Source organism: Sabethes cyaneus, chromosome 2 (genome assembly GCF_943734655.1).
Source record: "Sabethes cyaneus chromosome 2, idSabCyanKW18_F2, whole genome shotgun sequence".
Taxonomy (NCBI): domain Eukaryota; kingdom Metazoa; phylum Arthropoda; class Insecta; order Diptera; family Culicidae; genus Sabethes; species Sabethes cyaneus.
This window is the reverse complement of record NC_071354.1, coordinates 117,154,178-117,168,350: the sequence shown is the minus strand read 5'-3', so window position 1 is coordinate 117,168,350 and position 14,173 is coordinate 117,154,178. Positions and strand designations below refer to the sequence as shown.

Genomic DNA, 14,173 nt, shown 5'->3' with positions numbered 1-14,173 from the left:
ACAAAGCACATAGAAAATCTCCGGTACTTCAAGCATGAGCTGACAGGTATCTCCGAGCTAATGGTGGTTCATTTAATTCCGGCCAGCATGGATCGAAACATGCGAAAGCAATGGGAAGGAACAATTACGAAGGGTGAGTTGCCAAGCTACGATGGCACAATCACATTCCTGAAAAAACAGTGCAACGTACTAGAAAATTGCGAAGAGGTAGTTAAGTTGCCAAGTAGTTCCAAGTCAGCACAGAAATCAGCATTTTCCCCGAGAGTAACCACGAACCCAGCAACAGACAGTGTTAGCGAGTTGTGTGATTTTTGTAAAGGTGTTCATAAAAACTTTCAGTGTGACATGAATTTATCGCAACGTGTTTCGAAGGTGCGTGAATTGGGCATGTGCTTCAACTGCCTCCGGAAAGGGCATCGTATAAAAAATTGTCCCTCCGATCGTAAGTGCCAAAAATGTCGACAGCGTCATCACACGCGGCTGCATGATGATAGCGTGTCGAGATCATCGAGATATCAGAATTCAAATCCATCAGTTACCGGTAAGCCACAATTTGATCGTTCTCCTGTACTAGCATCTAGTGCAGAAATTAATACTAGCGATGCTGTAGCAACAACTTGTTCAATCGCCAAGTCCAATGCTAAGCGGACAGTCATGCTTTTAACGGCAATGGTCAACATCGTCGATCGTCGAGGCAAGGCTCATTCTTGTCGCGCTTTATTAGATTGTGGATCGCAAGTTAACCTTATCTCTAAACGAATGGTTGATTTGATCGGTTTGAAAACTTTTCCCACCAGTGCACAGTGGTTCCATTTGTTAGGACGGGCGGCCATAAATGGATTTTTCATGACAATAAAAATGAATCATCAAAATGGACGAAAATAAGTCTCTTTTAACCAAAACACACGTCAAAGTTGTATGTCTACGATTTCGTTACAATTATTTCAATTTGGATGATTTAATACTTTTAACTTAGGAGCACTGTTACTAGATACTTTTTATTGTCATTCTCTAAATAACATAACGCTACGTTTTTCTTTGTTTTGACTTAAAGGTAATTCCAAAATACTTATTGTACTTATTTCTGATCAGTTTTGTATGTTTATTTTTGCTACAGCAAAAAATTGCACGCAATATAATGATAGTATTTTAAATGCAAATATTTCTATGTTATTTATCCAAGTATTTTAAAAACTTCAATCCAAATATGTAATAGTTCCAACATTTCTTGAAGTAATTTTGGTTTGTTGGATTTGAAGAATAAGTTTATACTTGCAATGAATAAATTTGAACTTAGCAATGAACATTGCAAAAGGTTTCGGTAGCTACCCGGGGTGGCATCTAACGGGTATGAGTGAAACGAAAACTTTCAATTCAATTTTACTATTCGATTCCGCTGTTTCTTTAGACAATTCTGCAATTGAAACGAGTACGTGATAAATGATTATAAATGAGCAATTTTTTAATAGATAGAAGAAGATAATATTATGAGTATTCATCTACCAGCATTCGAGCAGTTTATAGCTTATTCCTTAAATTTTACCGTATTAATTGCGTACCCAGAGGACGAGCGCTACAAAATAGTTCTGCAACGTTCAAGTAATTTCACTTTTAAAGCAATTATTTTTAATCTTAGAGCATTTCAAGAATTTGCTCGCTGTATTGCCATCATTAGTTGTCTCAATTCCTTTTCTAAACTATCAAGCATGGCGCACTCACTTTGGCTCGACTTTGATTATTTAAGTGTACCGCTTCAGCCAAACAGAATTCGAAAAAGTTATGCAGAGGGCATTTATAGAGCTAGTTATCATCTACAATTTTTCTTCACAAAACTTTGTTGTATCTTTTGTATTTACGATGCTATACGGCTCCTATCCCGTTTGTAACCAGTGAACGTATATTTGGTTAGCAACACAGTAGCGAGTAGCGGCATTGTAGCACTGTAAATACAAAAAATGCAGTAAAAGTTTGTTCTGCAATATTGTACACAATAAACTAGCTCTAGAAATTCCTCATACATTACTTTATCAAATCCGGCCTGACAGAGGCTGTATTGCAAAATGAATCAAAATTTGATCAAAGTCATCGTACCATGCCCCTCAACTATCAATCCTTAAATCGAAGGCGCCAAACTCATTAGCAAGTATTAGCAGCTAAAACCTTCACGGGTTCATTTTTAAGACTTAAATGAATCAGGAGATAGTAATTTGATGATTGGGTATGAAATGCGGAAGGCAACTAGGAAGAAGCGCCCAACATAGCTCTAGCCATCCCAAGCCCCTACCTAGCGCCTCCACGTGGCCATACCTGGAAATACTTCAATTTGTATAATTGAGTAGCCAAGCTAGGAGGTGCGGGGTCGTGCGGTTTTCAGTTCCTAACCTTACAAATGTAGTTTTAGGCAACCATTAAACCACACGACTTTATTTTCAAGTATTATATGATTTAAACTAATATTTTTGGCAAAAAAATCTATTTTCAGAGAGCGAAATAAGGCGCTATATCCTTGGCCAATTGCAGCCTGGCTTCTGGTCTAAATACCATTAGTTCATCCCTGAGGGTCCGGAGTATCACTTAACCTTTATTAGCAAAGATACTCCCAACGATTGTAAATAAATCATTATCTATGTGTACGGGAAGCGTTTGGTACGGGAGGTCCACGCTTTCTTCCTTCCCCTTGATTTCAAGGAGTTAAATGGAATTAGATATTTTTTCTGCTTCCACTTGATTCCTTGGAATTCTCTCTGCGGTACATGCTGCGCAGTTGGCCTGGCCGTTGACAAGAAAAATGATTGATTCAAGTAATCGTCATTTTCCAGGATGCCTTCAAGAATTGGCTGCGTTAGTGTGAGATTAGATTAGATTCAGGAGATAGTAATTTGATGATTAGATTCGGGTACAATCATAGTTAAAAACTAAATTCAATTTGAATGTTTTAGATTTTCTGTAACTACAATCTGTTTCACTCACGCACAACAGTGAATTAAATACTAGTGAATATCTAGCTCAACTTGTAAGAAATAGATGCTTTTCAAAGTTCCTTGATGAAAACCAGCTGAAATTTGCTTTACGGTGACAATATGCACAATCCAAAAACCACGTGTTGTTCAAGCTTATATCGAAAATGTCAAATGCTATATCACATCTTACGCTCGAATGTGAACTGTCGCTCACATATATTGGATGAAAATGTTATTTTTGCCTTCTTGGGTTTATAACAGATCCGGAAAAATTTTAGAAACCGTAAAACAAAACCATTTTTTTTTCGATTATTGGCCTATGGCGGTACCACAGTGCAGTGTTTTGATTGCTGGTGTTAATAACAAGGCAAGCAAAAGGCTAATGTGGAGATTTTGTCAACCAACAACGATTTTCGAACAGTCCTAGAATGCACCGTAACACTGTCAGTAACCAGTTTAATACCAAGCTCGTTTATTGATACTCGCAACTGGTGTATACCTCCAGAATTCCAGTTAGCCGATCCTTATTTCAACGCTCCGCAAGCGGTCGATTTGCTTACAGGTAACAGTCATTTCTTTGCATTACTGAAACCAGGTCAGCATAAGCTTGGAGCGAATTATCCAGAACTCCGCGAAACTCGACTTGGTTCGGTTGTAACTGGAGAATTATATGAGCCATTAGTCGAAGCTGACTCCGTGTATTCTCATAAGATAACCGTTGAAGACGTTCATAAAGCTATGCAACGTTTCTGGGAAATTGAAGATGTCGCCGAAGCACCAGTTTTGTCTTCAGAGGAGCAGGAATGTGAGGAGCATTTTCGTGCCACGCATAAGCGTGATTCTTTAGGATGGTTTATCGTTCAGCTGCCGTTGAAGGAGAATGTTGTTCATCTGTCCAACTACCGAGACCTTGCACTAAAGCGATTTTATATGTTAAATTCATACAAGAATACGAAACGGGCCATCCATATACCACGTGGACAGCTTGGAGGGGGGTGGGCGGTATGAAAATGTCCACGCTTGTCCACGGAAGGGGGGGGAGGGGGTACGGAAAAGGTCCACGTGGACAAGTTTTTTTTTATGCAATAGAAATTAGAAACAGCAATATAGAATTAATTATCCATCAGCATTAGCCATTGATCAGTGATTGTTTTTAAGTTCAAATAAAGTTTTATATTGTGATGAGGCATATATTCACGTAAACACATGAACCAAGCATTAAGAGAACACGTATCTGGCATAAATCTTGTTGAAAAACTTAAGCCTGTGTTAGTACACAGTTCTTGATTGTCTAGCCTGCAATAATTAACAAAATATGTTATTTTTTTATAACTCTTGCCTTCTTTGGGAAATGATAAAGGTAACGGACGAGTCCACGAATATTCACCAGTCACGTGACTCATTTATCACTTAGGTCACGCTTGCACCAAATGATTTTGCCAGGCATTTTGCCTGAAAATCAAATGCGGCTCGCCAAAAAAAGGGCTTCCAATCTATTTCCAAAAGGATTCGTTTTCAGAAAATTTTGCGAATCACATTGCGTCGGAAAGGTCTTCTGTTGCGTTGAAGTAGACGGCCAATCTGAGATGTTCTGAATAAAGATACTCTAGACAAAGATACTCTGGACAGAGAAGAAACGTCAAGCGAAAGTCAAGCTATCAGCTTTCTTGCAGTCGATAATAATTTCCAGTAGATCATAAGAATTAAGGTCCTAACACCTTGCATACGGATTTTAATACGCTGCGGAAAGTTGACGGAAAATCCACGGAAAAACTCAAATTTCCGCAACGACTAAAAAGCCGTATGCATTGTGTCGCGGCCTTTAGACTGGCGCTTCTTTTCACGTAAGCTTCTTTGATAAATACTGCACAAATCAAGTTGAAAACAAAATTTAGAACAATGCATTTCTGTTTTGTTAAATTTGACATAAGAAAAAAAATGTCCACGTGGATAAACAGGGGAGGGGGACGGAGGGGTTGAAAATTGGCATTTTTCTGTCCACGTAGTATCTGGATGGCCCCAAAGTCTAGGCCACTGCAAGCAAGTTGACGAGCGGAAGGATCTTCCAGCTCAGCGAAATTGTTATTTGCCTCACCATGCCGTAATTCGTCCAGACAGTACTATGACAAAATGCAGGGTTGTTTTCGACGCATCTGCTAAGCCTTCAAGTTCCAGTTTGTCTTTAAATGATGTCCAAATGGTAGGTGGTACTGTTCAATCTGATTTATTCTCCATAATATTGCGGTTCCGTAAACATAAATATGCATTCACCGCAAACATTAGCAAAATGTATCGCCAAATTTTTGTAGATTCTAGCCAAACCAGTTTGCAAAGAATCTTCTGGCGAGAAGGTTCAGAATTACCCTTGAAGGTTTTAGAATTGACGACAGTAACATATGGAACAACAAGTGCTCCATTCCTAGCGACACGATGTCTGAAACAATTAGCAGACGATGAAATAAATAATAATTATTATCCAATGGGAGCTGCTACTGCAATGAACGATTTCTACGTTGATGATGTCCTTTCAGGCGATGATACATTAGAATTGGCATTAGAGCGACAAAGGCAGGTCAAGCAACTATTAGCAAGTGGTGGTTTTCCAATCCATAAATGGCGCTCGAATTCAGACGAGCTACTGGCATATATTCCTGCTGACGAAGGTTTTAGCAAACACCAACGCGAACACAGTTATTAAGGTTTTAGAAATAATGTGGGATCCGCAGTTTGATCAGTTCATGTTTTTATCGAAGCCTTCTGAAGCGAATCAATCCTTTGATGTATCGACCAAACGGATAATATTCTCTGGAATCGCGAGACTATTTGATCCGTTAGGACTCGTTTCTCCCGTAATTGTATTGGCTAAGATACTGGATGCAAGATTTATGGCGCAGCAAGGTCGGTAGGGACGAACCAGTCGACATAGACCACCAGTTAAGATGGAAACAGTTCCAGAACACTCTTCCTCAACTTAATGACATTCGCATTCCAAGGCGCGTAATTTCAGACAACTGCAGTGTTCTTGAACTTCATGGATTTGCTGATGCTTCCGAACAGGCGTACGGAGAATGTGTTTACGTGCGCAGTATTCACTCCAACGAGTCGGCGCAACTATGTACATCTGTTTTGCAGTAAATCAACCGTGGCACCATTGAAAAAGGTAACAATACCCAGGTTAGAGTTAAGCGCAGCACGGTTACTTGGTCGCCTCGTCGCCAAGGTATATCCGACCATAAATATTTCTTTCCAGCAAGTGGTTCTTTGGTCAGACAGCCAAATTGTTTTGAGCTGGTTAAAGAAACCTACCGAAAGGCTAGATGTATTCGTTCGTAATAGAGTAGCCAAGATACAATCAACAACACGTGAATTTTCCTAAAAGTATGAACGCTCATCGTAGGACCCTGCCGACATTCTTGCTCGAAGTCAAATGCCCAAGGAGCTAGAGAATAACACGTTATGGTGGTATGGACCATCTTTTCTTGCGTCAGCATATGATCAGTTGTCGAACCCAGTAGAACTTCCAGACAGTGAACTTCCAGAGATGAAATCTTTAGTCACCGTCCTACCTGTAACGAAGGAACAACCATTAGCTGTGTTTTAAAAATATAGTTCATTTAGAAAATTGCAACGAATCATTGCTCTGACGCTGCGATTTATTCATAACTGCAAGCAACGAGTCTTCAAGGAATTACCAACAATTGACGAACAAAGAAAAGCTTTGCTCGTGATCTTCAAGGTGACTCAAAAGCTTGAGTATAGTGATGAAATTAGGAGAGTACAATCTGGTAGGATGTGTAAGAAACTAGCCGCTCTCGGTCCGATTTTAGTGGATGGATTGCTAAGAGTTGGAGGACGAGTTCAACACTCTAAACTTCCATTTGCTTTTATGTACCAAATCATTTTGCCCAATAATAGTCCTATTACCAGATCCTTTATTCGCCAGTTACATGATGAGCACCTTCATCTAGGTCCAACAGGTTTGTTAAACGTTCTTCGGCGAAATTACTGGGAAGTTAATGCTAATTCCACCATCCGCTTAGTGACAAGAGCCTGCATTAAATGTTTCAGGGTGCGACCGGCAGAAACATCGTAGTATATGGGCAACCTTCCTGCCTATAGAGTGACGCCCGCACCGCCTTTCGCTGTGTGGATTATGCTGGACCATTTTTTATCAAACAAGGTATACGGAAGGGAGCTACAGTGAAGGCTTATATTTCAGTTTTCGTATGCATGGTTACATTTACGAGCAATACATTTGGAGTTAGTGTCAAGCATGTCAACTAAAGCGTTTTTGGCAGCTCTTCAGAGGTTCATCAGTCGTCGAGGTATCGTTCAGCAATTGCATTCAGATAACGATACTAATTTTCGTGACGCTTCACATGAATTAAATCTGCTGTACCAGATGTTTCAAAGGGAGCAGCAAGCACATTATATCGAATATTTCTGTTTGTCAAAGGCTATTGAATGGCATTCCATACCACCGGATGCTCCAGAGTTTAGTGGTTTGTGGGAGGCAGCAGTAAAAAGTACCAAGATTCATTTAAAGAAAGTATTGGAAAACACATCTCTCAATTTCGAACAATTTGCAACTGTTTTGACGGAGATTGAAGCTGTCCTGAATTCACGTCCTCTCTTCGCAACCACATCGGATCCAGACCAGATTAAAATAATAACACCGGTAGACTATCTTATCGGTCGTCCACTGACGGCAATTCCGGAGCCCTCCTTAGAGAACATTAAGATTAATCGATTGGACAAATGGCAGCATTTACAGATGTTACGAGTACATTTCTGGAAGGCCTGGAACAGGGACTATCTTAACAGTCTTCAACCTAGGAAGAAAAATTGGAAGGTAAATACAAACATCATTCCAGGAACGATTGTCTTGATTCACAATAAAAACTTGCCACCGCTTCAATGGAAATTGGGGATAGTAACTAAAACTTATCCAGGCACCGACGGTTTATTACGCGCTGCAGACGTTCGCAGTGAAAACACCACCAAATTATCAATTTTGCCGATTGAAGACAATAAAGCTGCTTGCTGCATGATAAATGCTAATCTAAAAGGGTATAATATTGGCAAGGAATGAATGGGAAAGATATTTCAACGGGGCGGAGTATGTTCCAGTTGGAAGTTGAACTGTTTTATCATCGCAATATTATCGCAATATTATCTTGCTTCTGCAACATCGATAATCATACTTCTGCATTATCGACATTTGTTTACATCCACCGTAGCGACATTTGTTCTGTTTAATCAACGTGCCTTTCTTCTGCTTTACCTATGCGACATTTGTACTGCACCCGCTTAGTCGACAACGATCTAGTTGGAACTTTATCTGCGCAGCCGTTTTTGTTCCAATATGAATTTGCACCATTTAATGGAACTCCCGTGGAACATCGAACGCGAGTAGTGGGGGTATTTACTTATGTACAATATTATGTATTTTAATAAATCGCTTGTGCGACCTGTACACTTTAGGTTAGGACAGCGCTCCTTGTACGTTAGAGTTAAGGTTGAAGTGAAATATACCGCGCTTATATTCGATAACCAGTACAAGTGTTTTACTAGCAGTGTAGTCCAAAAGTGAAGAACGGTAATAGTCCTGACTCTAGTGCAAGTGTTTCCATCCCAGCGAGTCTGCAGAAGCAACCTAGTGCTCTGCAAGTAGTGATCCTGTGAAAGCAAGGTGTCCACCAGGAATCCTTATTCCGTCGCCTTATTTACTTCTTCCGACAGAAGCCTTATAGTCCATTTTACTTGTTCCACCGAAGAGGAACAACGGTCCTGAAAAATGTTTTCTTTCGGTGTAATTTTTTTCTGAAAATACACTTAATTTCCTACAACTGTTCCTTTGACGTCATTTGGATCAAATAAGTAGTTTTCAAGATATGATTATTTGAAAAATGTAATGTCATGTCTAAATACGCCTTTTTGAAAAGTTACTCTTGACAAAAAAAACAAGCTTAGTGGAAAATGAGTTCTTGCTGGTACCCAACACATCAGGAAAATTTCATTTCAATCAAAAATAGTCGAGTCAAAAGTGAAGAAAAAAAAACTTTTTTTCAGTGTTTTGAGCTGGATTTGCTGTATAGTGGCACTAGATGATCTAAGGCGATACGGCCGCAGACCGCGAGTGTAGCCGGCGACACGCCGTCGAAAGCGCCGACAATTGCGAGAGGCAGCCCCCCTCCGAGAAATCACCTCTATCTAGGTTTATTTGCTTTCCAAGGTCTAAATTACTTTCCTTCAGTTGGGTCCGAACGAGCGACCCGCGAAATGGTACTTTAATTTGTTGCAATATGAAATTTACCGGGACAGCTAGTATATTTATATAATAGAAAGCAGAAACATTTTTATCATAAATAGCAGTAATGCTCGTTTTCGAATGCATGGAATAATACAACATTGCTATACATTCAAACTTACCTGATGGATATCCAAACTCCCAAACCTGTTGCACTCATTTGACGTATTTGGCTTTCCTTTCTAGGATGCGCTTCAAAAGAATGAACCACTGTTAGCGTGATCGGGTCTATCACGTTTATTTTATTTCGATGTGCAGCCCACACTTTATCACCGACTATTGTTAAACATCTTATCGAATGTTTTGGCGAACCAAGTGTTAATATATGATAATTACATGTATCCCACTCTCCATTGAGTTGCCTTCTAAAGATAGCAAGTGAGCCATTTGCCAATGCAACCACAACACGTGATTCAACGTGAACTATCGAAAGAATTGAATCGGGCAATTTCACTGAATGTAAGCATATATTCCATCTCGCTATTGAACTATGGACATACAGCATGCCGTTTTGTGCACCCATCCACATTGTAGGGCCCACTGAAGATATTGTCGGTTCTTCATCAATTGCATCATCTCGTAATAAATTCTCCTTTGGATTCACGTCGTTGTCAGTTTTTTGGTCACACAGTTTTGTTTGAGTTTCGCGCATACTTATGCTGGTATCCTAGAAATAACAAAAATAATTTTATTTGTTTACTCATTCGAAGTCGTAGTCTACTTTTAATTATGTATTTTTTAAAATAATTCTTTAGAACTAAATTCAGTCATGTTAGTTTATTTGTACAGTATTTTTTAAGTCTACCATGTTGTTGATAATCGCATATGGCCCATATGATTGTTTGCTCTTTTTGAGTAAAATTTTGGATTTTTTTCGAGGCCCCTATACTCAACAACAAACGAGTTCAGAGACAAATGAGAGTATGTATGTATTAGCTCTCTCTCTCTCTCTCTCTCTCTCTCTCTCTCTCTCTCTCTCTCTCTCTCTCTCTCTCTCTCTCTCTCTCTCTCTCTCTCTCCCTCTCTCTCTTCTTTTTATCAATATTTTTTGTTTTGTTAATGCTTGCCCTGTTTTGCTTAAAATGGCGTCGAAATAAGAAGCACTTCGGAAGCGCGTTGTACACAAAATTTTGATCCCGTTTCTACAAAAACATCATGCAGATGGACAATACGTGTTTCGGCCGGATAGAGCATCATCGCATAACGCCATAAAAACACAATCGTTACTGAATACCCATTCGATCCCATTTTTACCCAAAAACCACTACCCGAAAAATCTATTTCAGTGCGCCTAATCGAAGATTTACTCGAGATTTTGAGTTCCTTGATGTACAAAAATAACTGGAGAGCCACGAATTGCAAACAGTTGATTGGTAGAATCAAGAGATGCATTCGCAAAGTTGACATGACGGCCGTACAACGCTCCTGCTTCGCCGAACTGCCGATTACGGACCGTTTTCAAATGTACACTTTTTTTTCAACATCTTTAATTTCCACAATTCAGCTATTCTTCATGTATCTTTGTCTTTTTTTTGACAGCTTGAGAAAAAAAAATCCAAAATTTTAGTTGCCACCCGTTACTTGTAAGTGATAAATACTTTGTCGTAATCTGTACAGATTATGACAAACTTCACAACAGATCTTGTTCATTGCTCGGTCAGACAATCGGTGTATCAATCAACCGTGCGTGCTTCTCGATATAAGCAATGCAGTAATTATTCTTTTTCGCAGTTAGGTGAGATATAACTATGTGATCGACTGCTAAGAGTTGTCAAGAGAACAAAATCTTGTGATCAATGCTAAAGATTCACTGGCTGTCATGAACTGCTAGATATGTGCATGTGCATGTAGGGATAAGTCACAGATTTGGTCCAAATCACTGACTTTCCATCCGTGGTCGTTGGCAAATACCTGCCTACCCAGTGAACGATGGTGATTAACTATTCCAAAGTTAAATATCTTAAAGTATTTAATAGAAGGTGTATTTCACAGAAAATAAATTCGGTAGAAAGTCTCAGACTTATTAGTTAGTTTATTTTGATTTGTAACATATTTTAATATTAGAATGTTTACTCATAATCTCCTCCATCTTGGCTTCATCTGTCTTACTTTGATTTTCTGAGTTTCTCCTGTTCTCTTCTAATCTGGTTCGAATGCCTTTCCTCAATTTTCATAATCTTCAAATTTTCTTGCTGCTGCTTCTCATTGGGTTCCGCTTGGTACATCTCCATCTATTTGTCACTAGTAGCTACTGCTGGAAACGCACCCGGTTTACGGTGTTTATTATCTGTCTTTGAAGCTATACTCGTACTGACTTGTGTAACATTTGAAGGTACAATGTCAGCTTGTTGAAGATCAGACAATGGTGCGATCGTTCCTTCATAAAGTGCCGAAAAGCTGTTCGATTCTTGTAGTTTTGTTAAAAAACAAATTAGGGTACTTATGTTAAAATTCGAAGGTTTTATCGGCTACCGTTAACGCTGGGCATATGGCTCGATGCAAACGGATCGTCATTTGTACAATCGGTGTAGTTTGCTTCCATCTCTTCGGCCACGGCTACCGTCAATCGGATCAGGGTTGATCGCTTCGTTGAAATGAGCTGGCATGTAGGCATCTGTAAATTTGTAGAACAAATGAAGATTGAGGTTTTGAGGGAAAAGTAAACATTAGAACCTAAGTTCAGTTCATCACTATTGGAATCCAGTAAATCATCTAACCCCGAGGAATCAATGATTAGGTACTCTGGAACTCCTTCGACTTCACCCATAAGATTTCTTCAGTATGTAAATAGACTGGTATCTACCAAATCTCCTGACCAGACTAGTTTGTTGCAATTTTCTTTAAATGAAACCTTTTGCGTAGCAGTGGGTTTGCTATTTAACATCTGAAGGAATGTATTAGCGCCCTCAGAAGATGTATTAGCTGGTGATGTATCGATTTGCCCCGCTACTCCCTGCATATTTTCCTCTAAGGCTGGAGGAACAGATTCTGGAACGGGAAGGCTTTTGTAGTCGATTGCGTTTGGAGTGAATGGGAATAAACCACATTTACATAAGCGTGCTATATCTCTGCATATTAGCGCTGGTAATTGGAAATGCTTATCAACTTAGGGACTGCATTGACTCGTTTAATTATCCCTGATTTTTATTTTCAGGTATAATAAGTTCAAGTTGTCACGTAGTTTTCGAGCCGTATATCTCGCATGTGCATAGTATTTTTCGATATAAATTAAATTATGGTTGTATATGAGCACCATTGACATTACATTAAATTTGTTAAAAAGGTATTCTTTATATTTTAATTTTCGTAATTACTGGCTTTACAAGAAAATTTTCAAATATCCAGGTTAGTAGAATGACTTTTAAATTTAGAATAAGTATGTATTAGAATTAGGAACTGTTTGTGAGATACTAACGAAGACTAGTAAATAAATAAATAAAATAAATTATACCTTTCTCTCGACAAAAATTAATGGTGTCGAAAGTGGCGTGGAAAGAATGCCCATCTACCAAAAGTATAATGGGAAACTCTAACTTTTTTTCTGCGGCCCATGGATAGAAAACCTTGACAATAAATTCGTAAAATACTTGTGTATTCATCCATCCCGAATCTGTGTATCCAATTTTCCAGCCTTTAGGGACACTTCTTAGGACGTTAGATGGAATGCGTGACTTGTAGGGAAACAGCATCAATGGAGGACCTTCTGCTTTCTGGGCACTAGATTAAAGGCACTTTTGTCCATATTAAACACGCGTTCTGGATGCCCCAACACATAAAGGAGTTTTTTGGATTCCAGATTTTCATTGACTGTTTGGAACCAGTTTCGGACATCAATCTCAGTGATGACCCGTCTTTTCGACAAATTGTTTGGCGTGCGTATTGACAATTGTGAGTGTCAGTGCAAAAAACGTCTAACCCATCCTCGACCAGGAAGACCGTTTTTAAATACATGCGACTTACCAAAAGATTGTACAGTAGAGTGTCCCAAAATAGCACTATGTCAGAAAACCCGGGGGCTCACCTCTCAAATAATAGGTTAGGGTGTCACAACAAAACTTTCATATGACGTCAACATTGGTTGACGCGATTTAGGGGTCGCACATTTGAATTTTATGAAAAAAGGCATTTTTCAGGAGTAAATTCAAAAAAATATTTTTAGAAATGTTGAAGTAGGTGAAACAAGGTACTTAATTATTTTTTTCACAATCATTGAGTCTGATACATGCATAAAAAAGTTATGGTGGCATGTCTGGAGTCATATTTGGTTACAAAAATTTATTAAATTCGGCAAAAATGTAAAATTTTCGAAATCTCATTTAAATAAACGTCAAAACAGGGTATCGAACAGTGTCTCAGAGCAACGTAGGTGTACTGTGTAGATGGGAAATTTTATGACGAACAACTTTGCCGAAAAAAATAAGGACGTATCTTTAAATCTCGCTGAGATGTTTACCATTTTATGAAGGCGGAACAAAACACATTTCTGTAATTTTCAAATTTTAGCAGTTTTATGTGAAAGAGGTAAATGAAAAAACTTGAACTATTTACTCTGAACGGCACTTACGTTTTTGATAAGAGGAAATATGCACCTTCCAAAGAATTTGGCACCATTTAAACTCAAGAGGCTGTATGAAAAAAGAAAAAGCAACATATTGTCAAGTACCGTGGAAGCACCAAATTTGACGCGGTTAAGAAATTTTCAATTTTAAACATTAATTACAAAATGACGGTTTGGCCAATAAAGTCAAGGTTTTGCACAGTAATCGTTAAACTAGCAAAGAATATGTAAAAAATAAACAAACAGTAAATATGCATTGAATTCTTTATATTTTGTCAAGTTTTTGTGAGACGCTCGGGGTTCCTAAATTGACGCATGAATTTTGCAACGTGCCTTATTTGACGC

General features: G+C 38.8%; 1 protein-coding gene across 1 annotated transcript in view; it reads right to left on the bottom strand.

Moving 5' to 3' along the window:
• The window catches only part of LOC128734593 (JNK-interacting protein 3), a 700,363-nt gene that overhangs the window by 248,902 nt on the left and 437,288 nt on the right, over positions 1-14,173 (bottom strand). Inside the window, exon 8 of the mRNA XM_053828867.1 lies at positions 9,393-9,937. Coding sequence (XP_053684842.1) covers positions 9,393-9,937 — 545 coding nt within the window. The remainder of the gene's footprint in view (positions 1-9,392; positions 9,938-14,173) is intronic.